Source organism: Hippocampus guttulatus, chromosome 3 (genome assembly GCF_054856545.1).
Source record: "Hippocampus guttulatus isolate MCC_2025c chromosome 3, RoL_Hgut_1.0, whole genome shotgun sequence".
In the NCBI taxonomy this organism is placed as follows: Eukaryota; Metazoa; Chordata; class Actinopteri; order Syngnathiformes; family Syngnathidae; genus Hippocampus; species Hippocampus guttulatus.
In genome coordinates this window covers 26,276,183-26,300,435 of record NC_141263.1, presented here as the reverse complement: position 1 = coordinate 26,300,435, position 24,253 = coordinate 26,276,183, and the positions used below count along the sequence as shown (strand labels likewise).

Genomic DNA, 24,253 nt, shown 5'->3' with positions numbered 1-24,253 from the left:
ATGTCCACAGTTTTGAAGATCTCGACGTCATTCCTAACCGGGGTGCCGTTTGAGCTCATGCGAGGTGCTAAGGGAAATGGTCCAAATTCATCTAATTTCTTCTAAAAGTATTCTTTATTAATTACAAGTACTGTATATCTTTGTTCATAGTTCACCACCGTGACAGGCAGAACAATTACAGCACTCTTGCAGAAGGTATATGATGAACCTGCGTGCACATCTGTTGTCATTCATACATCAGAATAAGCCATGGCTTCATGCCAGTAATGCATTCAGTTAAACAGAGTAAACCAATGCCAAATCCTTGGATCAATATAGGTTGGGGACCATTGATAAAGACCAGAGAAAGAATGGACCGATAACCCTGCAAAAGTGTCAAATTGTAATGGGATTGCGTTAGCATTAAATATTGACCTAATTTGTACATTTGTCTTGGGTAGAGAATGTACAATTCACATAAAAGATGCGGTTTACGATGTTATCCATAGTGGATGTATGAATACGTATGAATGAATAAATAAATGTTTTTTAAACCCCGATAAATAGCACCATCTACTGGATCATCATCCCCTAAAATACTCAGAATCACCGCAGATCCCCCCCCCCCCCCCCCCAATTGGATGCCGTAAACTTCCGTACCGTGGCATTGGCGAACGTAAAATGCCACATAGCATAATAGCCATACAAGTCATATTTCCATATTTTGGAAGTCAATTTGTTTTAGTTGATATTGTAACAAAAACTGCAACTATATGGCTGAACAAGTCAGTGGAAGGAAACAGATCTAATGAAGAATTCCACGTGTGTTCTAAAAAAATGTTTTTTTTAATCTTCCAACAATATTGAAAAATGACTGAGGCAAGGATTATGCTTGTGACGTGCTCCAGTTTTATTTGACACTGCCAACGCCCGCCCGGCACCAGGATACGGCGCGGCGTGGCTGCCGAGGAATGAAACGCACCCTTGGCCGCTTGGACTAGGGCGGTGCTAGTGGTGGCCAAGCAGCAGGGCCTTGCCTTTGTACTCGTATACAGAGAAGATGGCTCCCGTTTTGGAGAAGCAACTGCCGGGCGTAGCCGGGGCAGGCGACAACAACAACGAGGAGGAAGAAGGACTCGACCTTTGGCAAGTTTGGCTGTTCTTTTAGCGGCGTAACCGCTGTTAGCTTCTGCAGGGAAAAGTACCGCCGCCACCACTAACGTCCTGCTTTGTCACAACTGTTTGCTGGGAACCACCGGCGGCCCGGCTAAGAGGAGCACAAATTGAGGCTGGGCGACTAGTTTGCTAGCGTTCTTGGTCATTATCGAGTGTCTGTCAAATAGTCTCTAAGATGTGCATTTCCCCTTTATTTTGTAATCAGATGTTTTTTTGGGTATGCCAAATCACGGCTAAGCTAACTGCTGTCATATCAATGTAGGGAAGCTAACAGGAACCTTCATGCTAACGCCTTCGCCACCTAACAGCATTCGCTGCCTATGTCAGTCAGTCGAGATGACATCATTTCAAGTGTTTCAATGGCAGAGACGGAGAACAGAGTTGAAAAAAAAAGATCTTTCAGTACAATGACAGCTATGTTTTGTGTTACCTTACTTTTTTGATGATCTTTCATTGAACCATTTCTTTAAAAAAAAAAAAACTTGACAGGATCTCTTTGCAAATCAGTGTAACCCCACTTAACTCCTGTCTCATAGGACCTCAATACTGAGTGATGTGTCGACCCAGTCAAGTTCAAAATTGCCATCAGGAAAAAACATTCTGGTATTTGGTAAGTCTTTATCAAGTGTTCATTGTGGAAGACCGAATCAGCAGCCCTTGCTTTTGTTTGTGGTTGTCAGCATAGAAGGGAGTGGAACATTGTTCAGCATGCCTTTTTTAAAACTTTTGTAGCTGATCTTCCTTTCTTGCAAATAATGAAATACATGATGATGAATACATATTCAGAGATGATCATGTGTGTACCTATTGAAAGTATAATGTGAACTCTCTTTTAACAATTTACAATTATCGAATTGATCAGATTATTTTTCCTAGTCCATGGATGATTTTGATACTTTTTTAAATATAAAATTGAATGCTCAGAATCCCAACTTCTCAGGAGGAAATGTTTTCAGATTTCTGTCGTCCTCCGTGAAAGTGGACAGGTTATCCTTTGTTCAATCAAAATAAAACATTTGTTTTTACTCTGGATTACGATGACCAACATTCTCGCCTATTTTCTGACATGTTACAACCCAAACCATGAACAGAATCATTTTTCATGTCCATTTGAAACAATGTCATGTTTTTTAATAAAGTTTTTATTGACTTGACAGTTACAACATTCTGTCTTGATTGATCTTTCATTCATTTATTAAATCGGTTTAACTGATGGCTACGGTGTGTTTTAGGGGAGGATGGATCAGGAAAAACCACACTCATGTCCAAGCTTCAAGGGGCTGAACACAACAAGAAAGGAAGAGGACTGGAATATCAGTACTTAAATGTCCACGATGAAGACCGGGATGGTGAGTCCACCTGGGTAAAAAGCGAAATCTGTGCTCCAGTCATGTTAATAGTACTTAGTGTCAACTCACATGGGTCATTCTCCTCTGGCAGACCTTACACAGTGTAACGTGTGGATCCTGGATGGAGACCTGTACCACAAAGGCCTGCTCAAGTTTGCAGTTTCCGCTCAATCGCTGTGTGATTGCCTCGCCATGTTCGTTGCGGATATGTCGCGGCCCTGGACCATCATGGAGTCACTGCAGAAGTGGGCCAGCGTGCTACGTGACCATGTGGACAAACTGAAGATCCCTCCAGAGGACATGAGAGAAATGGAGCTCAAGAGTGAGTAAAGGCTGACTTCTTCTGTGGACGTTTGGCTTCCCTTTTATGAATTTTTTGTGGACCTCTCAGAATCTGGTCGTCATTGCCGATACACGAGCTTTAAAACCAGTGACGGGGGGAATACTTGTCATGCAAACAGTCTGATTTAGATGGAGGTTATTTTGTGTCTTGGTATCCGAATCAGTATACGGTACATTTGACTTAAATATCGACCAAGCGTGCTCTTCAGGTGGACGGCGCTCATTTCTTCCGCCATATTTATAGCTCGTCTCGTCTCGTCTTTTGAAAAATGCCACAGAAAATCGAGAACACACACCTAGCTTGACTGACTACCTGTAAGAGAGCAATTAAAGGAGAGGACTGGATTGAAGTGTGTGTGTGAGCTGACCTATTGTTATGACTGACTGTAAGTCATCTTCAGAAGCCCGTGATCCTCAGCAGTGCGTTTTGGCCTCGGGCGAGTTCAACACTTAATGAATGAGACATGCGCAGATAATGTTCCGCTGTTAAATTTAGACGTGGTCATGTCTTGCTCATGAAGAGATCTTTTGAGAACAGATGATGCTTTTTGTATGAGTTAGTTCAGCCTGCTTGGTTTTTAAGGCTGTCCTTCTCTGCCTTCCGTGTTCGTTTCTTCATTTATGAGGGTAGAACAACAAAATGAAAGCTATAATATATATACAGATTTTTTTTAATGGACTAGAAATACAAACTCTCTTTCGCCGTTATCCACTGACTGCACACTATTGTGTTTAGTCTGTGCATGTTTTGGACATAGCAATAGTAACTATTACATTTAATGGCTTTAAAATGTATTGCGTTTCTGCATGATTGATGACAGCGCAACTAGCTCGGTGTCAATGCTGCCTAACAATGCTTTAACTCTGCATATCTGCATGAGTCCTACAGTTTGTTGCATAATGATTTAAAAAATACTCATGCAATGCGTGTGTACATTATTCAACAATCACAACCAGAAAAAAGCCTCTTTATTCCAAGTTTTGTGCAACTATCCAATGGAGCTTTGGAAAAGGGCACACACAAAAAAAACAACCAATGTGTTGGCATAATTACTGCATGACATGAACATTGGAATATAAATACCTCCAGATTTCTTGGAGGAAGTCATCCATTTATTTCTTTATATTTCAACTTAGACCCCCCCCCCCCCCCCCCACACACACACACACAGACATGCTAAAATATCAGCTGGGTAATAATTTCTCAGCGTGACAGCCTGGACTTGTAGTGAGCCTGAGTCACATTACATTTGAGTGGATGTTTCAGCGCGAGACAGGCAGAACGTTTGTTGGAGTGGCTCCATTCCAAGAGCTCTTGCAGCCCTCTTGCATCATGGTTCCCTCCCCCTCCGACAGTAGTGTCAGCGCTGTTGGGCTGCTGAATTCAGTGTGTGGGCTGGACGCTCGGAAAGTGCGGCTACTCGATTTTTCACGCTAAATTGCAGGATCGGTTCAGAAAGTCAAGTGAAAAAGGAAGCAATTAGGAGAGAAGTCGTACTTTTTTTTTTCTCTCCAGAAAATGTCTTGTCATGTTCTACTCGCATGAGCTAGTTCACCTTTTGAACAAAAACGTGAAAGCATCTTATATGATATGAACAAATTGTTTTGGGGGGGGGATTCTGTTGTTTTAATGCACTGTTTAAAAAGAGTTTCTAATATCTGAAAAATGCAAGTGTGTTTTCTTGGAGTATCATTTAAAAAAAAAAGTAATCGACCATCTGCATGTATAAGCAACATAAACACTTTGCTCTTCTACTTTGGGAATTTCCACAATGAAATTGTTTGTTACATTTGGCTTGATTTTCCTTCCCTGGAGTCAAATAAGTCCACGACAAGTTCATAAGTCAATTCATCTTTCTTCCTTTTCCATTTTGTCAAATTGACCAGTTGGTACCAGTAAGACTTCCCTGCAGGATAGAACATTTCCCTCCTTGCTGCGTTTTAAAGTCAAGGAGTTGGCTCCAAAATGTAAGTTAAGCTGATGTCGCAGGCTGTCCCGAGCTACATTCCAAAGCTCCTGAGGAAGTAGGCCAAAGCTTCCTGCATCTAAGCGCACGCGCACGTAGCCAAACGTCTTCAACAGCTGGAGTGGCAAACCAACGATGCCATATTTCTGTGGCTGTTGCTCATAATTCAACGATGTGTCTCGGTCACAGGGAATTGCAGCAGCAACATTTGCCGTCTTTGAAAATGTGCACATTCTGCAGCCATTGCCGTCATTTGACCGTTTAAATTGATATGACAAAAATGAGCAAAAAAAAAGATTAACATGCCCCCCCCCCCCCCCCTTGTCGTGGTTAAGTGGTGAAAGCGTTCCAGGAGTACGCCGAACCGGAGGATGCCACCCCTGCCTCCCCACAGAGACGGGCCCTGGCGGCAGGCGAAGACGATACTGTCGTGTTACCGCTGGGGGACAACACACTCACGCACAACCTCGGCATTCCAGTGCTAATCGTTTGCACAAAGGTAAGCGATTCCCAAAGTTGCGAACGAAGTACAGCGTGCGCGCACAGATTGCGCAGCGATGTGATCGATTTAGTTTTTAACAGGAGTGCAAACGAGGGAAAAGGATTCCTTTGTGGTATACTTTTACTCAATTTACAATTGAAATCTTGTTCTTGGTTATGTGCAGCCTCGTATCGCTGCCCGAAAGGATTTTACCAGATGTTTTCCTGGCACATCTTTTACAATCTCTCCGCGTGAAGCCAAAATGAGTCCTTCTTATTCCGGCAACATCTTCCCTTGCTGGATTTTACGGATGGCTTCTTAAACCCTCATGAGCAGTCACTCGCCGAGCAGCGTTCCTCCCCAACGGAGCATTTCCAATGCGAGCTTTTACTTGGATGTTGTGCTTTGTGAGAGGCTGGCCTGTGTTCAAAAGCAACTCTTCTTGCTCTGTAAGCCTCCAGGCAAAGACTTGAGTCAAAAGTGCCTTGTGGTCGGCAGGGCTTGGCGTGTCAGCTGGGAACTTTAAAATAGTGAAGATGCCAGTTCTCTTTGCATCGCTGCCTTTTACTTGAGACCGATTTTTGGACTCTTCATCCAGGGCTCTCTTCCTGATGGTATCGTCATAGCAGTCGATTTAAAAGAGATCATCCATCCACCCGCTTTCCGCGCCGCTTCTGGCCCCGTGGACTTTTCATGTGAGGGGTGTGAAGAACACTTGAGTTTTACAGTCTTCCTTTTCATTACGAGCACATTTATATAAAACACCCCACAGCTACAGATGACTTTATATGTCCAAATCTGTCTTAGGGACTGCAGCAATGGCCTCATAGGGCGCAACAGTTGCCAAAATGAGCGCAGAAAGGGGTTTCTGATCTGTGAAATAAAAAGAAATCTCAAAAGAGGGAGATTGAGGTTCATTTCCATGATGAAAGCATTCATGTCACCACTGTGCTAACTCCCATTTGTCACATTTCTCTTGTCTCTCTGCCAAATCCGCAGTGCGACTCAGTCAGCGTATTGGAGAAGGAGCACGACTACAGAGAAGAGCACTTTGATTTCATCCAGTCCCACATTCGGCGATTTTGCTTACAATGTATCCTTGAGACCTTTTGCCAATGTTGCTTTGACTCCAACTTGCTTTACAGACCTTGACCCGGCTCAACAGATGGAGCTGGTCTCATCTACACCTCAGCCAAAGAGGAAAAAAACCTCGATCTGCTTTACAAGTATATTGTACATAAATTGTATGACTTTCACTTTACCAATCCTGCCCTTGTCGTGGAGAAGGATGCCGTGTTCATGTAAGTGAGGCTCAGCACGCAGCAAAAATTCGTGTTTACGAAATGCAATTCTCGGACACTCGATTACTTTCAGGAGCAGAATTTAAATACAGTGCACTAAAACCAAACTCTGTTCTATTCTGGTAGTCCATCAGGGTGGGATAACGACAAGAAAATCTGCATTCTGCATGAAAACTTGACATCAGTCAGACCTGAAGATCCATTTGAAGATTTTATCACGAAACCCCCCGTTCGAAAGGTAAAGCAGTTCGTTCCTGCCGGCCAAAGTGGCCGAGTTCTCATATTTTGCCATTCATATCTGAGCTTGTATTTTTAATATTTTTTCATCTAGCTGGTGCATGACAAAGAGATAAATGCGGAGGATGAGCAGGTATTCCTGATGAAACAACAGGTACGCTTTATGAAGTGCGAGGTGGTTTGGCCAATTTTCCTGCTTTGCAAATAATTCACAGCAGTTCCTACATTTTTATTTTTTTGCAGTCTTTATTAGCAAAGCAACCAGCCACACCGACAAGAGGAGCTACCGTAAGTGTGGTCAATAGAACTCTCGAAACACTATCCGGCCTCCCGCGTCCTTCTCACGACATCACCTCAGTAAGTTGTTGGTCTTGACATTGTCATTCTGATTTCTGTTCGGCAGGAATCTCCAGGACGGACAGCGTCAGGTTCTCCGAGACCTGCCGGACGTGCCGGCCAGCCCACTTTGGGCAGTGGTTCCCCGATGGCTGCCGTCAAAAAGCCCGATGCCAATATGAAAGGTAAAGAAAATCAAGACCCTTGACGAGTTTCTCACATTGATGTGACCGCTTTTGACAATGTTTCATGCGTTAGCGAAAACACGCGGATCATTTTTGTCATTCCAATACTGCCCCCAAGAGGTGCTTCATAAAACCATGTTGACCTCACACATTCACTGCCAGCCATTTTCAAACCATACCATTTGAAAAAAAAGAATATATATAAGGACATAGCTGGGATCATACGCCTGCATTAAAAAAAAAAAAACAGTTGTTGGCATTGAATGACTTTTTAAGCACATCCTGGACCATTCACCATTGGAAAAACATGTTTCTTGTTTTTCTATATCACTAAATACAGCAACTAGGAAGAACATCCCAATATTCGGTCAAGTTAGATTGACTAAGTTCAACTGGAGTTTAATTTAATTGTAAGTCTTGTTCGAGACAAGCGGTAGCAATTCTGGAAAATTTGTCAAAGACCAACCACAGCACAGTATTGGGTCATGTTTGAAGTCAAGGGTAGGTCATTCATCTTGGCATGCAAGTCACTTGCATATTTTCCCACAGCGGGAGCTGCCACTGAGGGCGTATTGGCCAACTTCTTCAACAGCCTGCTGAGTAAAAAGACGGGATCCCCGGGAAGCCCTGGAAGTGGCGCTGTTGGAGCCGGCGTGCAAGGCTCTGCCAAAAAAACAGGTACGAACACATTTTGCCACCCTTTCCGTGTGCGTGCGTGAGCGAGCGAGCGAGCGTGTGTGAGCCAGCGAGCAAACTTCACGTTTGCCGCCTGAAGTTTTAGCTCCACGGCCTGAACAAAAAATGTTTAAAAAAAAAAAAAAGAGATTTGTGAAAGAGATCTGTGCTGAGCTTCTGAGATGGGAAGAAACACGTGACAGGCCTGTATCAACCAAATCTCTATTCTCACCAATGTAACATCTTGCTTTACAATCCACCACTACATTGTAAGTTGCTCAACTAACCGTTATGTGACAGTCTTTTTGTATTTATTTTTTTGCCTGCTGTGTGCGACATCACCCCGACGCCAGTATAATGTGCCTCTTTTTCCAGCTTTTAAGGCGAATGCACGTGCACGGTGCCTTTTTGCTTGATCCTTCATTTTGCATGTCTTAACTGTGGCAGCAAGCCGACAACCTTTTCAGCATGGAATAGCGTCATCTTCCAAGCTCCGTTCGTCCGCTTGCTTTTTATGAGCGCGCACAGAAGCTACAGGAGATTACTTTTTTTTTTTTTTCCTTTTGTCTCCCTTTCTGTTCCAAGGGCAGAAGCCGGGTTTGACTGACGTCCAGGCCGAGCTGGACCGAATGAGCCGCAAACAGGACCCCCTGGTTTCATCCACCAACATACCGCCGCAGACTGAGAACGAAGCGTGAAGCCCACAAAAAAAAGAAGAAGAAAAAGAGCTGCATTGTTCACCGCGTAAATAATGGAAATTCAAGTATACATGTGAGCCTAAACGATTGACCAAATCCCCAATGTCTTTGTCAGAACGCAGGGCAGGTTTCACCAAAACCTATTTGGGACACTGTAAGATGTTTCGGCGAGAGAGAGAGAATCAGAGAGGGAGAGAGAGAGAGAGAAAAAAAATGGTTAAGAAGATCCTAATAAGATGCTTGTGCGGAAGTCTTAGTCCTCTCCACTTTCAGTGTTATCCACCAAGGTTGTCTGTAGAGAAGTGTATTGAAATGTGCGCACCCACGTCGGCGGCAAGTTGGTTGCTGACCTCCCAGTCGCTCAGATATTTAAAAAGGAAAAGGAAAGGAAAAAACCCCCACTCCTGAGTGGTTTGAAGAGTGGAAACACACTGGCCCTCGCCTCAGCTTGTCTCATCGAAAGAATTGGCTTGAAATTGAAACATTATTTAAACTCTCGGTTGTATTTGTCTTGGAGCTGAATTCAGATGTTTGCGAACAAAACGTTGGGCTTACGCCAATGTATTTATTCAAAGTTCCTTTTTTTTCTGCGTGTGTGTGCGCGCACGCACCGTTTTAGGAAACAATCTATACACAACACGCTCCAATGCCATTGACAGCATGAAAGAAACGGGACAAAGTCTAGACGGCTGATCGCATCATCTCGAAGGATTCTGTAAATAAGTGCCAGGAAAAATCTCTTCAGGTTTTGTTTTGTGTATATACAATTCTTGATCCAAGTCCTGCCCCCTGCCTCTTGACTAACTAAAGCTGGCATTTGACAAGGCTTTGAGGCTCCGCCGGAATATTTCCTTTCGCTACAGGTGTGTATATTTGGGAAAGGGGGGGTTGGGCAGCATCTTTCCTACTATTACTCCCAAAAGTGCCTGGCACACGAGCCGCTCCTGCTACAATAGAGTCGCTTTTCCACAGGAGAGCAAATGCACTTGTAGCACCGTCGGTTGAAAGGTTTCAGTCCATTTCGTGTCATCCAAATAATTTATTGACGTTTTTGTTCATGTACATCAAGCCTGTGGTTGCTGGTATTTTGTTTGTTTGTTTTTTTAGGGTAGGGGGGAGAAACCCTTTTGTGGCCTCATCTCAAAATAAAAGATCGCACACCGTTGTTGAAATTGAAAGATTGAACTTTAATGTACCCCAGAATCCCAAAATCACAAGTTAGTTGCTTTCCATGTTGTGTTTGTATCGCCCCCCCCGTAAAAACATTCCGTTTCTACATCAGGATGAGAGGAATCACCTTCGCTATTGGAAACTGGTTTGTCCTCAAACGACACCCCCCTTCATAGCGTCACTCTCATGCTAACTGTATTGTACACTCTAACATTTCTTGGTTCAATTACTCCCGCCCCGCCCTGCCACAGTCGCTTTTACACAAGATGTGGTAAATGCATAGGAGGTGGCTGCTGCTTTAGAAAAGACGAGCAGAAAAAGTGCCCAGGCGCAATGGACCCCATTGTTCTCTAATTTACGCCGAGTTGGATTTGGAGTCACCCGTACATCTTTCTCTCCCTTTCTACAAACTATTGAAAATGCGAGGAACCCTGCTTTAAATCACTCGGGTTTCAGGAAGACCACCATGGTGTCTTTGATACGAACTGCACACTGATTCCACTCGATGCAAAATGAGGGCTGTTGTTTGTGAGCGGGTGGCGTACGCAGTAGATGAAGCACACCTCCGCGACCACCACAGGATCTGAACATGTTGAAAGAAGCACTTTTCCTCGGGCTGCTGAATCACTTTTCCATTTGCAACAGTTAAAAACACAGAATGCATCCTATCTGCCTTGCCTTTTTGCGCTCGTTACTGCTCAGCCGACACCATAAAATAGCCTATTTCTCTGCATTTGCTGCTTCTGTACTGAAAGGTACAAACAACCCTGCCTGTGGTTCACCGTTGAATCCCAATATTAGATTTTTTTTTTCTTTCGAAATTGTGCAATGTGCATTTTGGGACATCCGGAAGATGGACCCAAATGGATATCCATTGTCATTTTTGCCCAAGTCTCCTTTTGTTGTTTTTTTCTTTTAGACTGGTTCTGCCCATTTGACATTTTCTATTAACTATCAACTGTCACTCCAAGCTGATTGATTTAACCTGTTTGGTCCCACTTGTTAGTACTGTAAATTGGGTAAAAGGAATGACACGCTCTCTCCTGCTGCCTGGTTCCATAATTGCGTGTTTCTTTTTTGTTTTGTTTTTGAGTCATGAGCTGAACGCAACTTTTGTACTCTGGCCTCAGTTGAAGTCAACTGTTGCTTGACAACTTCAATGTATTGCCTTTGACCACTAATGGCGGTCCTCCTCTTTCGGAGAGGACAAGCTTCTGCTATCAGTCCTTTTTGTATTCAGGATATCAAGGTATAAGCACTCAAATGGCTGCTTTTTGTGTACTGAATTAATTCAGAATTTGATTGTATGACTTTAACACAACGCTGTAGCCTCTACGCTGCCATGTGGATTCTAGCTTCTTGTGCTGACAAAGATAAGGAAAACCTAAGGCTTCAATAAAACATGAATCCAAGTGTGGTGTTTTATCGTGATTAACTTTCATCAGTTATGTAGGTAGCCTCTGTGACATAGTGTATCTCCAGTCCAAGATCCTCGGGTAGGGACACCTTACGGTGTCAAATTAATTTCCATCATGGATCACATCAGGTTTCACTTTGGAGGGCTGTTGGGACTGAATGTCGTGGTACACGTTTCTTCCTGCATTGTATTTTTATATAGCAGTATCTGGTATATTTTAAGAAACACATTGCATTTAAAACATGGCGTCACAATTTGCGTTAGTGGGCGAATAAATAAATGTGTCGGGCCCGATCTGGTGCCAGGGCCTTCAGCTCCGTTCCTTTTGACCTTGTGATACCACACAAAACCATCGGATGGCAGTAAAAGCTAAATACAATTTTTTTTAATACAGTACTGTACCGGCCAAAAAGACTGCCAGTGTAATATCAAATATCAACTTCTCTACGAGAAATCACAAAATATATGAAACCAATGTAAGAATACCCTGATAAAGAATATCAGGCATTGCACTGTAATTCTACCGCGGAGACAAAGATGATTTTTCCAGGCCTTCACTCGATGGGAGTCGTTCTACGTCAACTATGAAGGCATCAATTGGAAAAGGAGAGGAAGAAAAGAGGTTTCCATGTTCCTACTGACCAAAATTCGCTTTCGCAGACTTGCTTGGAGGAACTCGAAACTGGCGGAGAGTTTGTGTGCAGTTTGTTTGTGTGCATGGGGGGGGGGGGGGGGGGGCGGAGACATGGCTGCCCCACATCCCCCGGGAGCTTAGCCTCTTGGAGCCGCCTCGGTGCGGGTTACCGCTACTCGGACAGCGCCAGCTCACAATAGACTTCTCTCTCGGTCCCGATGGCTTCTCGTTATTATTTGCTCGCAGTGAGGGCTCTCTCTTCCCGGTAGGCGTGTTTTTGTTTCTGTGTGTTGCGGTACTCAGCGGAATCATTTGCGGTGATGTGACTGTGGAAAACAAGTGACCCGCCTAATAAGAGTTCCGAGTGCCTCCGTGGGAGCGAAGCGACAAGCAGGAAACAGCCCGAGGTGTCGACCTCCTTACCCCCGTGAACCCTCGATCGCGTCACGGCGGGGCGGCTGTGAGAAGTGGACCCTTCCGTTCGGTTTCTATCTCTCACTCTTCCTGTCGCCATGGAAGAAGTTGGGCTCTTGGGCGCATAGAGACAACCTGGCGCGGTTTTAAATATTTTTTGTAGTGGTCATTACAAGCTCTTGGGCACCGCGAGGAACCACCATGAGGAATACAGAGGAGGCGGAGGGCTTGGACGGCGAGGCCTCCAACACATCCATGATCTCTGGGGCTAGCAGCCCCTACCAGCCTACCACCGAGCCAGTCCACGCGAGGAGTGTTTTGGGGGGCATTCGATGCGATGTGGACTATCTCAAGTCTTACTTTGGCATTTTAAAGGCGGTCGAAGTGGTAAGTTGTCTTTTCGTGTTTGGTGGACAACGCAAGTACTCCACTAAGTGGTCCTAATGAGTAATGACGTACCATTTGTCCACAAATTAGCCACTAACATATGGCGACCGTGGAATTAAACTGCACAGTCTGTGTTCAAAGTAATGGATTAAGTCCGTCTGTGTAGTCCTAATAGTGATTTGTGTTTTAAATCCATTACACATACTGTAAAACGCTTATCTATAATTCATTGTCCTCTTAACGTTTTTCCAATATTGCCTCCTCGAAAATATTATTTCAGTATGCACCTGTCTGAACGTGGTACTCCACTGAACATGTCTTGAATCAAAATTTACACGAATGACAGAAAAGATGCTTATTTGGCGACGAGTTAGTTGCCCTATGCTTGAGAAGTACAGTACTCCCTGAAACTTGTGCACATACAAACAGCTTGAGGAAACCAACGCTCAGGTTAGACAAGGTGAGAAGTGAAGACACTTGGTAGAAAACACCATCAAGTTTTGTCCATCTGAGTTGTGTTGTTTTTGGTGCAAGTAGTCAGAATCAAGAGCGGAACCCTCTCACTTGTGACAATTACATTACAGAAGTGGGCTTTTATTTAAGATAATTCCATTTTTGTGAGAAGGTCCTTTTTTTTTGTTCCAGCTTTGTCCTCCTCGCATACACAAGCGTGCTAGGTGGCGAGTTAGGTGTGGAAGAACTTCAGAGCACTGACCTCAACCCCAACAGATTTCTTTGGGATGAACAAAGAACAGACAGAAAATGACAAGACTCAAAAAATGGGACTACATTTTCTCCTCCATTTTCATGTAGTATGATTTTTACACTTAAATGGGCAAACCGAGTCTTGTGGAATCTTAAGTTTAGCCAACACACAACCATCTCAACAAAGATGTGTTTACAATTAAGCGCAGGCCATGAAAGTGTTTTCTGTGCTCTCATTACAAGTACTGTATTCTATCTGAATGATTATCTCCTTTGCTTTGATACAAACTTTTCCGTTGAAGCTCGGCATAAAGTACGTCTCCTTCACAAACAAGGACAGTTGAATTCCATCCAAGTTTGCATTTGCTATGTTCGTGGAAGCCTTCAAGTCTTACCGCCAGATGGTTTTTCTTCCTTAGCCGGCAGTTTTACTGCTTCATACTGTAAATGATTTTACCCTGACCCAAATGGGATCATGTAATTATCTTCTGTGCCCGATGTAGGTCAGAATAAACAGAATGGAGGGCAATTTGAGAATGAGCACATTCTATGGAGAGCTTATTGGAGTATGAGTATCGTAAACTAGATGCAGCAAGTCAACCTTGCACGGATGGTCACGGCAGCTTTTGGTGTACCTGTACTGTACAGACGGACCATCCAGCACCCAACCCCCCTTCTGAGCACCTCCTTGTCACATGAAACCTGACCGTGTTTTGTCCTCAACAAAGCCCAACCGATATTCAGACCGTTCCCCATTCACCGTTGGGAATTTCATTCGACAAATCATTCTGCTTCCCAGCACCTTTGCAAACTATTGTGTTCCTGAAATATCACGCCGAGGTGCTCCAGATGTAATGAACTTTCCAGATGCTCCCAAATGTCTGCGAGCGCTTCCTGCTTAGAGAGACACTGCGGTCGGTTCTGGTTGAAATGTTACTTATTCAGCTCTGGGAGGGAGAAATAAAGAATGTTGTGCGCGCATGTGGCGAGAAATGCCACGCCATGGAGTGCGTATTCACCTTATCCTCTGTGGTGAAATATAACCTGCATTTGGGCTAGCTATGGTTTCCAAGCACACAGACTGCGGGTTGCTGTTCGAGCATTCCCACATTGCCATTTTTAAATTTTATTTATTTAGTTTTTTTGCACACACAGTAAGTGCCGCAGTCTTTGCGGTAATTGTGCTTTTTTTTTGCGCACAAAAGATTGGCGCTAAAATAATCGCGATAATGATAAAACGGACATAAAAGGAGTGAGCAAGTGGTGCTGTGCGATTCTGCATTTGCACAGACTGTGTTGGGGTGAAGGTGGACATCTAATCGTTACTTAGGAGATGGTCCAATATGGAGCTTTGCGGCCCCTCCTTGTCCTCCTCCTGCTTGGCAGCTCGACACCTGCTAGCTGCTGCACGGGGACTTTAAGGGAAGTCATGCTCTTTCTCTCATGGTTGTGACATCATCACTCAGCATTTGCAGCCTTGCTCTCTCTTTTAGATGAAACCCCTTTTGGTTGTGTCACAGAGAAAACAAAACTGCATCCAACTGCGCGCTTTGATAAGTCGTGGTTGCGCCACTTCTTGAGCGAGATGGCATTCTTACCCCCAGCCAAGCCAGTTTGGTTGTTTTCTGTGTTGCTTTGTCCAACGGTGAAAGGGCTGCGGCTCTGCAGCATTACCAGACGAACAAGCAAACGGAGCTTCGTGTGAAATCCCCTTGTAACATTGTGCAAACAGGATTCTTTTCCAATAAATTTGAGTGAAGGTTAGCGCTCCAAAGATGGCTCCTCTTGAATGTAAAAATAAATATTAGGGGTGTTTATTGTACAGCATGTTCTTGGAATTTTGAATTTACTGCAGTTGGATCAGCTAAAATAGGGTTGGGTAATTTGGGGATTTTTTTTGTTTTAATTCAAACCACATACACATGCATAGTTACTGCTTAATCTTTAATTCTAGTTTAAAACATAAGGTCATCGCGATACAATGGCAGACTTGGACGGGCTGGGATGTTGCATTGGTGGGTTTTTTTTTTTTTTGGTTTTGTTGAGTCTCTGGGATTTGGACTCCATTTCACCCAGTCAGAAAAGCGCATGCGGTTTTGCCGGGCCTTCGATGGCAGAAGAACGCCTAAATAGCGGAATTCCTTTCATTCTGTGGTTTGTTGACGACTTGGCTGGCGGAAAACATCCACACTGGCTGCCAGGAGTGGACTCGTCAGAGGGGTTCACGGCCTCGGCTCTACTCATAGGACAAACGCTTCATCATCAAGACAGTCCACCGTTTTGCTGCAAACGTTCACAATAGAAAAAAGAAAGTTGGAGCACACGCTCACTCTTTGATAACATTGTTTGACTGCTTGCTTGCTTGCTTGGTTTAAATGCATTACATACACATGAGGGCTGAAACGGATCCTCGAGTAATTCTGGCACCTCCTTTCAAAAGAGGGATTGATGCATTTCTTCTGCCTATTTACACGTGTACACTGTCAGAAAGAAGTAGTCAAGCTAATCACAGCATAACAGTCACACACCGCCAACGCAGTGAGGTCAACTTCAAAATAATCCTTGCCTGAGCCAAATTATATGTGGACAGCAAGCCTTGCATCGCAATTACTTTGTAGTTCCCGGCAGCGTGTCGCGGTGTAACGGCTGATTTGACACGTTTTCCGGACTCTGTTTTGTCCGTCGCAAACTGTTGCTATCAATCTCAACAACACAACATCGTCCTGAAATAATGTTCAATCTCAAATTAAGGGTGCTAAAAAACACTTAATTATGCTGAAGCTGTATTGTACGGCGCCTGTTGCCAGCGTTTAGTGGCGGCACCAGCATTAGCAGCTAGCAACACCTGCGCCTAGCGAGAGCCGCCGGAGTAATTTTCAGAGGCAGTTTAACTCATTCAGTACCAGCCAATTCTAGACCAAGTCTGAAAAGACGTTTAAAAACGTCTCTGGGAGTGAATGAGTTGACGTAAGTTACTCTGCACACATTGATGAGAGCCTGAGACGGTTGCCGTTCCAACTGATCACTTTTCAACAAACCAGGCCTACTCGAGCGTGTTGGTTTAGCAAAATTGCAAAATTGCTGTTGTGCCTCTGACGTCAATTCGTCTCATCGGCCAAAAAGTACGCGGAGAGATTTGTTCAAATATGGAAGTCACATCTATAAATGACAATTGATTTATTAAATATACATGAACATTTATGGTGTCAAAAATGGTACATATCAACGTTTAAAAATGCTCTGTTTGTGGATTGAGTCGATAAAATCAGTTTTAAAAAAATGGAGAGTTTTGTCGAAAATCTCAGTAATGTTTCGAGAGAGGATGTTTCCCTCTTCTGTAATTATATCCAACCACATTTCTTTTTTATTCAGTGGAATTTTCAGTGTTTGATAGCTGCCGCACTAATACAAGTAGACAGAATTCCACTGTAAGATGATGCTTACCGGTCGTTTGATAGCCAGACCATATATGGCCTCCTGCGGCCCTGTGCAAATATGACCTTGATATGAAATATAATGGTCAATAATTAGCCAGTTAGTACAGGTGCAAACATGGTTAGCCAATGAGAATGGGTGCATACGCGAGAAATGTGTAACTCACTGCGCGTCAACCGGTTTGGAACAGAGCTGCTTCTTGCTTACTGATTAATGCAAAGCTCTGCCGGTGTGTCGCGCACATCTGAAAGTGACAAAGTTGTTGAAATGATTTGGTGCTCAATCATTTCCTCGTTGTTGCACCTGTTCGCTTTTCTCCACGAACACGATGGCTTGGTCACGCGCGACAATGCCGACCTTTGACTTTGACTTTGTTGTTTTTTATTTTGAATATTGTCATGATCAAAGTTAGACCGATGCAAGTGTGATTTTAAAAAGAATAGCAAAAAAAAAAAAATAGATATGAGCCATCTTACTGTTAAGTGAAGCTATTTGGAACAAGCCCCACGGGCTACTCAAGTGGTCCCTGGGGGGCTGCTTGCGAGCGACCCGTTGTTGACACCTGGTGTGACTTGCACTTGTAAAAAAAAATCTGTTAGCTTGACAAGAACTTGATAAAGGAACACATTTTTTTTGTTTAGACTTTGAAATACTTGCTGGTTAGTTTATTTTTGCTCCACAGTTTGTAAATAAGAAAAACCTCCAAATTGAAACCTCTCAGACGGTCAAGAAAAAAAAGTCTCTCGTAGTTTGCCGGGGCTCATTACTTTGAATTTGGTGCATCTTGCTCTTGCCCATCTCTGGTTTTGATGTTTCTCGCTCCCTCCCCCTCTAGGTCCTCTCACTGATCGGCTTCATCTGCATCGAAACCATCATGATGTGTTCCCCGTGCGGCGGCGTCTACTTCTTCGAGTTTGTCAGCTGCACCGCCTTCGTGGTCACCGGCACACTCTTGGTGATTTTCTCTCTCAACGTGCACACCAAAGTGCCCCACGTCAACTGGAACCTCACGGTTGGTACATGAGTCATCGAGGGGTGTCGCGCCCAACTTTTGCCGATGCTTCCTCTGCTTTAATTTGGCACGGGAGTCCATTTTGAAGCCTGCTTTGTGGATATGAACGCTCATCGGCCACTTTATCGGCTTTCTTAACCTTCTTTGCGTGGAGAGCAAACTCGGTGCACCGTGGCACGTGCAGTGGAATACTCTGGTCACTAACTTGATGCGTTCTTGGACTCTGCTCACGAACCAAAGCCGACTGAGGAAAAGTGGCGCCGGATAGCAAATGGAGGGAGGAATGGATCGGAGTCTGCGTTGCGACGGATTGTGAAATGTGTCCGTGCCTCAAATGAATGTCGCTTTTGTCTTTTGTGAAGTACGTTGTTGTTCCTCCCTCTTACGAACGAAGCCACTAACTGTGATTGGCATGTCATGGCTCCCCATACACGTCTTTCAAATCTTCCAATTGGTGAGGTTGTCAAGCGGACGGAAATTGTTTGGGTGGCCCCTGCAGCTCGCCGGTGTCACTCCAACATACCGTGTCAGCTGCAACCAACTGAGCCGGTTGGTTTTCTTGACGCTGCTTGCCTGCCTTTTTGCTATTTGCCTAAAAGCACACAAGACGGTGTTGTCTTAGCTGCAGGGAGTGGAAAATAGCTCTGAGCTATGATTGCAGAAGCCGCACGGCGAACGCGTCGTCGTCGAGCGATGGATGTTAAGCCGGATGCTCAAATCCGACTGGAGCGATCCGATTGCCTGATAGCTCCCCTTTCGTACGCTATGATGGCTCGAGCGAGGCAAAATGGTTTTCATTTGGCTGAAATGCGACCGGCTTTGTTGTGGAGTAACTGCAGCCAGAGAAACGGTCCCTCGTGACCTCGTTCACCTCACTGGAAATTCTCCCATTTGATTTGATTCTTCACTGTTTTTAAAAAAATTTTTTTTTTTTGCATTCCGTTGTTTTCCTTTCCTCCAATGGTTTGCTAGACCCGTCCCGGTTACAGCGTCACGTGTTTTCCACTCACTGTCTGATGATGACACCGACGAGGACTGAGGAATGACGAATTCATCAACAGACGGCCTTTTATGTCTTTTGTGCTCTGTTGTTAAGTACTTGGTGGACTTGTTGCTTTTCTTCCAATGTAAGGACGTTCACCAAAGCAGAAAAGCTAATCTGGTGCTACACTGTAGCGTTTACTGTCGATCTTAATCCTTTTATGAACATTGTTGGCAGCTTTCCCTTGCTCTGGGCTCATTTCAAACGACAACCCGATCCCGCCATTGCCCTGACTCGGCAAGTTGCGCACGAGGGGTTTGATCATGTCATTATGTGCTACGTGACTCCGTCTCTTCAATTTCACCCTCCGTTGGTGGCTTTGGCAGCGCTGCTGGGAAAAGTCAAGTCCTCACGTACCCCACTCGAGCCCCTTCCACGTGGAAATGACCGCATGCGCCGCAATGTTATTGACTTAGTTGAGACAAATGTGCTTATTTTGCATAAATAATGGCAGCTGATTAAAAGCTGGCGGTAAATCTGGAGGCACACCAAGGGAGGGCGGTGGGGGAGGTGGGGGGGGGGGGGGAGTGGATGAGTTTTGTATCAAAATTATATTTCAGTCTCAGTTTTGTAGCAGTTTGCAGCCGGTCGACTTTTTAAGGTGAGCCATCGTGTGATTCTCGTGGGCTGCATTCAGGCCGGATTCTGGAATGAATTGTTGACCTTTCAAGTGTTTCTTTTCTACGTTTTGTATTCATGTGAAATTGTGTCTTAGTTTGGAGTGGACGCGCCATTCGCAATCTGAACCAGTTACGTGCCCTCAGGCCGGCGATCGCTTTGTTTCATTGGGTTCATTTTCTGTCAAAATGTCGACTACAGTACAATCGCTTCTGATTATTATTTTTTTGAACGTATGAACTTGCTGACATGAGATACAGACATTCTTTAGGAGCAGCCAGAGCGGGCGGAGCACATACTGCAACTAAGAAGAGAGGAGCAAAGTCATCAAGGAGGATTTTCCACATACTGGAGCTTCCACCTCGGGACACCTTCGGAAACATTGCTGATGGGGATACTAAAAAAAAAAAAAAAAAAAAAAAGTGCAATGCTCCTTGAGTTTTGCCATGTCAGTTGAAGAAAAACGGAACCCGTCTATCTCATACTTCACTTTTACGACTACTGTACTTCACTGAACTATTGTGCATTCAGCAAAAATTAAAACAGTGTGATGAGAGTGCTTTGACGTTGTGTTGAACTCAAAGAATCCAGATGTCCGCCATTATGTTTTTTTTTTTTTTAATCAATGTTTAGTGCGTGAACTTTCTCAGTCATTGTGTCACAGTTCAAACGTTAACGTCACTTTCAGTTGCTTTCACGCAGTGTTTCTTTTCTTTTTTTTAAATTTGTGTCGAGGCGTTGACTGAGGCCGAGCCAAGACGCGTGCGGGAGAGCCAGCGGTTTGCTCTTGGTCTGGTGTTATTTAAGCTTTTACGGAGTGTCGGCCTGGGCGAAAACATGCAATGTGTGCGACTGAACTGACTCTGTATGCGATGTGTTTGCTGCCCCGCATTAGACGGACGGGACCCTCAAAAATTGGACGAGATCCTGTTAAACTGGTTTGGCATGTCCGTTAAAACTGTGTGTGCGTGTGTGTGTGTGTTGGGATAAATGCTCAGTGTGTGTGCAAGGCGGGTGCCGTTTTGGATTACAGTTGAAGGTTTGAACCCGGCTTCCCGTCGTTATGGTTCTGTTGTACGAGGATTCAAATAAACCTCCTCCATGTGACACTATTGTGACTGCTTCGTTCATTACAGTTGGGCAAAGCCTGCGTGCCCCCCCCCCCCCCCCCCAAAGAAAAACCAGGCCTGTGATAATGGAAGTCATGCATCCCAACGTGACCTGCAAGCTTCAGTCACACTGATGGGCCCACCATTATTGTCCCTTCCGAAACGGACTACAAATGTCAGATGATCTCGCGTAAAGGAAGTCGTTCTCATTTTCTCCGCTTTGGGGGGTGGGGGGGGATGGTCGGCGTCCGCCAGATGAAATGCTCACCTCCTTTGAACGACTTCCTGGGCTATAATGAAGCCGCAGGGATGCAGTCTGAGCGGTTAATTTTCGCACACCCAATTGTTGTTTTTTTCAGCCGCAGTCAAAGAGAAGGCCTAATTCGCAATGTGTACCTTTTGCTGTGTTCCTGCAGGATTTGGGCAACACGGCAGCCAGCACCTTCCTCTTCTTCTTGTCATCGATCGTGCTTGCGTGCATAAACCACAAGACTGGAGCTGAAATCGCGGCAGTGGTGAGTCGCATTGCTTTGTATGCATGCATGCGTGCGTACATCGATTTGCTTGGAGCGCAAATGGATTGTTCCCATTGAAAAGAAACGAAATGTCATTTATCCACGACATTTTATTATTTTGGTCACGTGTTTTTACGGTAATTTGAAAAAAGAGCAGTGTAAACTAGGGCTGTCAGTTGATGACCATTTTTCATCTTAATTGCATGATTTCTCTGGTTAACTCCCAATTTCCCATTTTAAATCTGTTCTAAACTGGACAAGATTTTTTGGGACTATTTTTTATTCTCTTATCAATGAAAATAAAAGTGGGCAAATATTTTTCCCCTCAAACAAAAATATTTTATTTAATTGAAACATTCATTTTGTCGTAATTTGAAGTTAAGAATATATTAACATATGTATTGTATAAAAGTAGACGGAACACGGCACGGAAAATGAGTTAAGCAGCAAAATGCACCCACTTTTAGCCATCTCGGGCGGCGGCCATTTTGCCACATTCTGCCAGCTGAAAATGACATCACAGCCCAGCTTCAGAAATGCGAAACGCCGTGACTGGTCGCTACCTCAGCCCTGAGCAACTGTGATGTCATTTTCAGTCGACAGTAAGTGGCAAAATGGCCGCCCCTTGAGATTTTGCCGCGTCACGCATATTCCACGCATGCAATTTTAATCCGAATGCCGTGTTTTGACTCGTAGGGCCTCATGGAATTTATTATTGTCAAGAGTTTTGGGGTTGACTTCTCCTTTCAAGGGAGTTTGCGCATAACGCACAAATTTTGCTACCCCTAATCAAAAAACAATGTAAAGATATATGAACTGGTTTTACGAAATGCTATTTTTGTAGTAGGACCCCTGTTGGAGATGGGAATTTCTTTCTTGAACGATAGTATACTGGCGTTCTACTACATCGTTATCATATGTGCACTTATTCCTCCGTACGATTTTAGTTTGTTGGGATGTCTCAGTATTGACTTCATGTAATATTTGTCCTACATGTGTGAGAATCAAAATCAAGCTATCCTTCATACTTGAGCAGCCTGTTCATGTAACGCCAAGTAGTTTCCCGCAATACTTGTCAATTGTTGTTCACTTCCCATTTCCTCTCGTGCGCAGACCTTCGGCTTCCTGGCCACAGGTGTGTACGGCCTAAACACTTTCCTGGCAGTGCGGCGGTGGCGCCGCGGCAATGGCAGTCAGAGAGCGGCTCAGAGCAGCGAGTACATGCGGGCGCGCACGGCCTCTCGTGGCGAAATGGAAGCACGGCCCGAACTCGCCTGAGCAGACGATCCGAATGGAAATGGCATCACCGACAGCTGACGGAGAGGCAACTCGCCGCGAGTGGGACGGGCGCCTCAACTCGTGCGTCGGCGCGACATGGCAACACTTTGGCTCGGCTTCCTGAGCCGCAGATGTGCTTCCCGCTTTGCTGACCAGGAATCCAATACAAACATTCCAGAATAAAGAGGCTCACAGAAAGGAATGGAAACAAGTCAAATTTTGAACGCCGTGTGTCTCCACATCTGCATTTTGCAAGACCTCCACGGAGATCCAAACAGGCTCGCTTCGCGTCAGCCTGTCCTGACTCCACTTTGGACCTTTTCAAATGTTAGCTTCTGACTGTAAAGGGGTTGGGAAGGCACAAGTTGAGCCCTGCGAGTCGCTTTTGTCACTTTGTCTGTCAGTGGTGATGATGAACAAGCCACATGTTGCTATATGGATCAGTAACACAACTGTTCTTTCGTCTACTGACACCAACGGTTGGCCGGACACGACTGATAAGAGTGTATTTCATTGCTCGAATGTACTCGCGCTGATTTAGTTCATTCCTTCGTCTTGACGAACTGCCTTTAGAATCTGTGATGTTTCGCCACTAATAGAACTTTGCTGTGTGCAATCACTTAGTCTGTTTTGAGATCAGATTATTATAATTTTTTTTAGTAACAAGTCGAAGTAATTCCATGCGTTTATACTTAGCTAAAAACATGGTTATCGCCAGTACCATGTTTCAATTCGTTTTATTTCAACACTGTGAGTAAATAATACGAGGCAAGAAGGCTTAATTTACATTTGTGTCTCGTCTCCCTTTTGCACACGTCAACCGCTTCACAAAGTGACGACGACAGAGTAGATCTTTTTAAAACACACACAGTATGTTTGTAGCACATAGTGTGGAAGGCCCCATTCGACACTGCGTCTCAGGTGTCGGCACACCCCTGCTAATGCGGACGTTTGCATGACAATCTAGCGTGCTTCAGTGTAAGCGCTTTTCCTGTGCTCGGTCCATTCTTTTTTTTTGCTCTGATACTGTTTTTTCGGTGGTGTGGTGTTATGTTTTTTCCATTCCGTTTTTATTTTGGTTCATTTGAAAGCATATAGTTAACCGTTGCATCCAATCAGTTGATAAAAAAAATCAGTCTTTGACACTCCCCGAATGCTTTTAGGTCAAAGTGACCCAAGAGCGAATGAACTGGAGGCGTACTTCTTTGAACACTTCACAGAAAGCCCTGCTTGGAAACACTTGACTGGTAGATTGTATGCTTACTCTTTAGTGCCACCTTTTGGTCTCTCTAAAATGTACTCCAGTAACCTTATCCACAAAAAAAACAACCATGTACACAACCCCATTCCACACGATTCTCTTTTCTGCATTCACAATATATCATTAATACAGCGAGAGTCACTACATGTATTTATTTTACGTTGCCTTTATGTTAATCCTGTTATTAAACTAACTGAACCAAAGACTGGTTGGATTCTTCCCTTTGTGTATTTCATAATGTGCCGGTGTTTACTGTGAGTTGTGGAATGGATGGATGCGACATGTAATCTTAGTCCTGCTAGAAAACAGCACAGTGCGTTAATTAACGCTTGTGTAGACATGACTGAGAGAAAGAACTTGATGTAGAATCACACGACGAAAGGAGGCCCCTCACTATTGCGGAATTTTATCGCCGGGCATTTGATGCTTTATTTTTTTAATTGGCTGTGAATGAATATATATTTTATCCATTTTAACTACAGTCTTAAAACTGCTCCCAAAACAGCTGGAGAACTTTGTTACATACAATT

The 24,253-nt window shown here is 44.3% G+C and overlaps 2 protein-coding genes across 3 annotated transcripts; both read left to right on the top strand.

The window, feature by feature from the left end:
• Positions 1 to 733: 733 nt before the first annotated feature.
• On the top strand, positions 734 to 11,308 carry dync1li2 (dynein, cytoplasmic 1, light intermediate chain 2). Of its 2 annotated transcripts, none has more exons than XM_086107740.1 (13): positions 734 to 1,125; positions 1,692 to 1,765; positions 2,388 to 2,504; positions 2,596 to 2,826; positions 5,149 to 5,312; positions 6,294 to 6,387; positions 6,460 to 6,595; positions 6,722 to 6,833; positions 6,927 to 6,986; positions 7,076 to 7,120; positions 7,236 to 7,353; positions 7,903 to 8,031; positions 8,619 to 11,308. In XM_086107740.1, exons 1-13 carry the CDS (start codon positions 1,040 to 1,042, stop codon positions 8,633 to 8,635), a joined length of 1,383 nt encoding a protein of 460 aa, XP_085963866.1. In that variant the 5' UTR covers positions 734 to 1,039; the 3' UTR covers positions 8,636 to 11,308. The 2 variants fall into 2 exon arrangements, with proteins under 2 accessions (XP_085963866.1, XP_085963865.1); XM_086107739.1 differs by having other exon boundaries at positions 735 to 1,125; positions 8,614 to 11,308.
• A 754-nt stretch (positions 11,309 to 12,062) lies between these two features.
• Positions 12,063 to 23,920, top strand: cmtm4 (CKLF-like MARVEL transmembrane domain containing 4). The gene is made up of 4 exons (XM_086107736.1): positions 12,063 to 12,748; positions 17,724 to 17,900; positions 21,086 to 21,184; positions 22,298 to 23,920. The coding sequence occupies exons 1-4, from the start codon at positions 12,563 to 12,565 to the stop codon at positions 22,460 to 22,462; spliced, it is 627 nt and encodes a 208-aa protein (XP_085963862.1). The 5' UTR covers positions 12,063 to 12,562; the 3' UTR covers positions 22,463 to 23,920.
• The last annotated feature ends 333 nt before the right edge of the window (positions 23,921 to 24,253 follow it).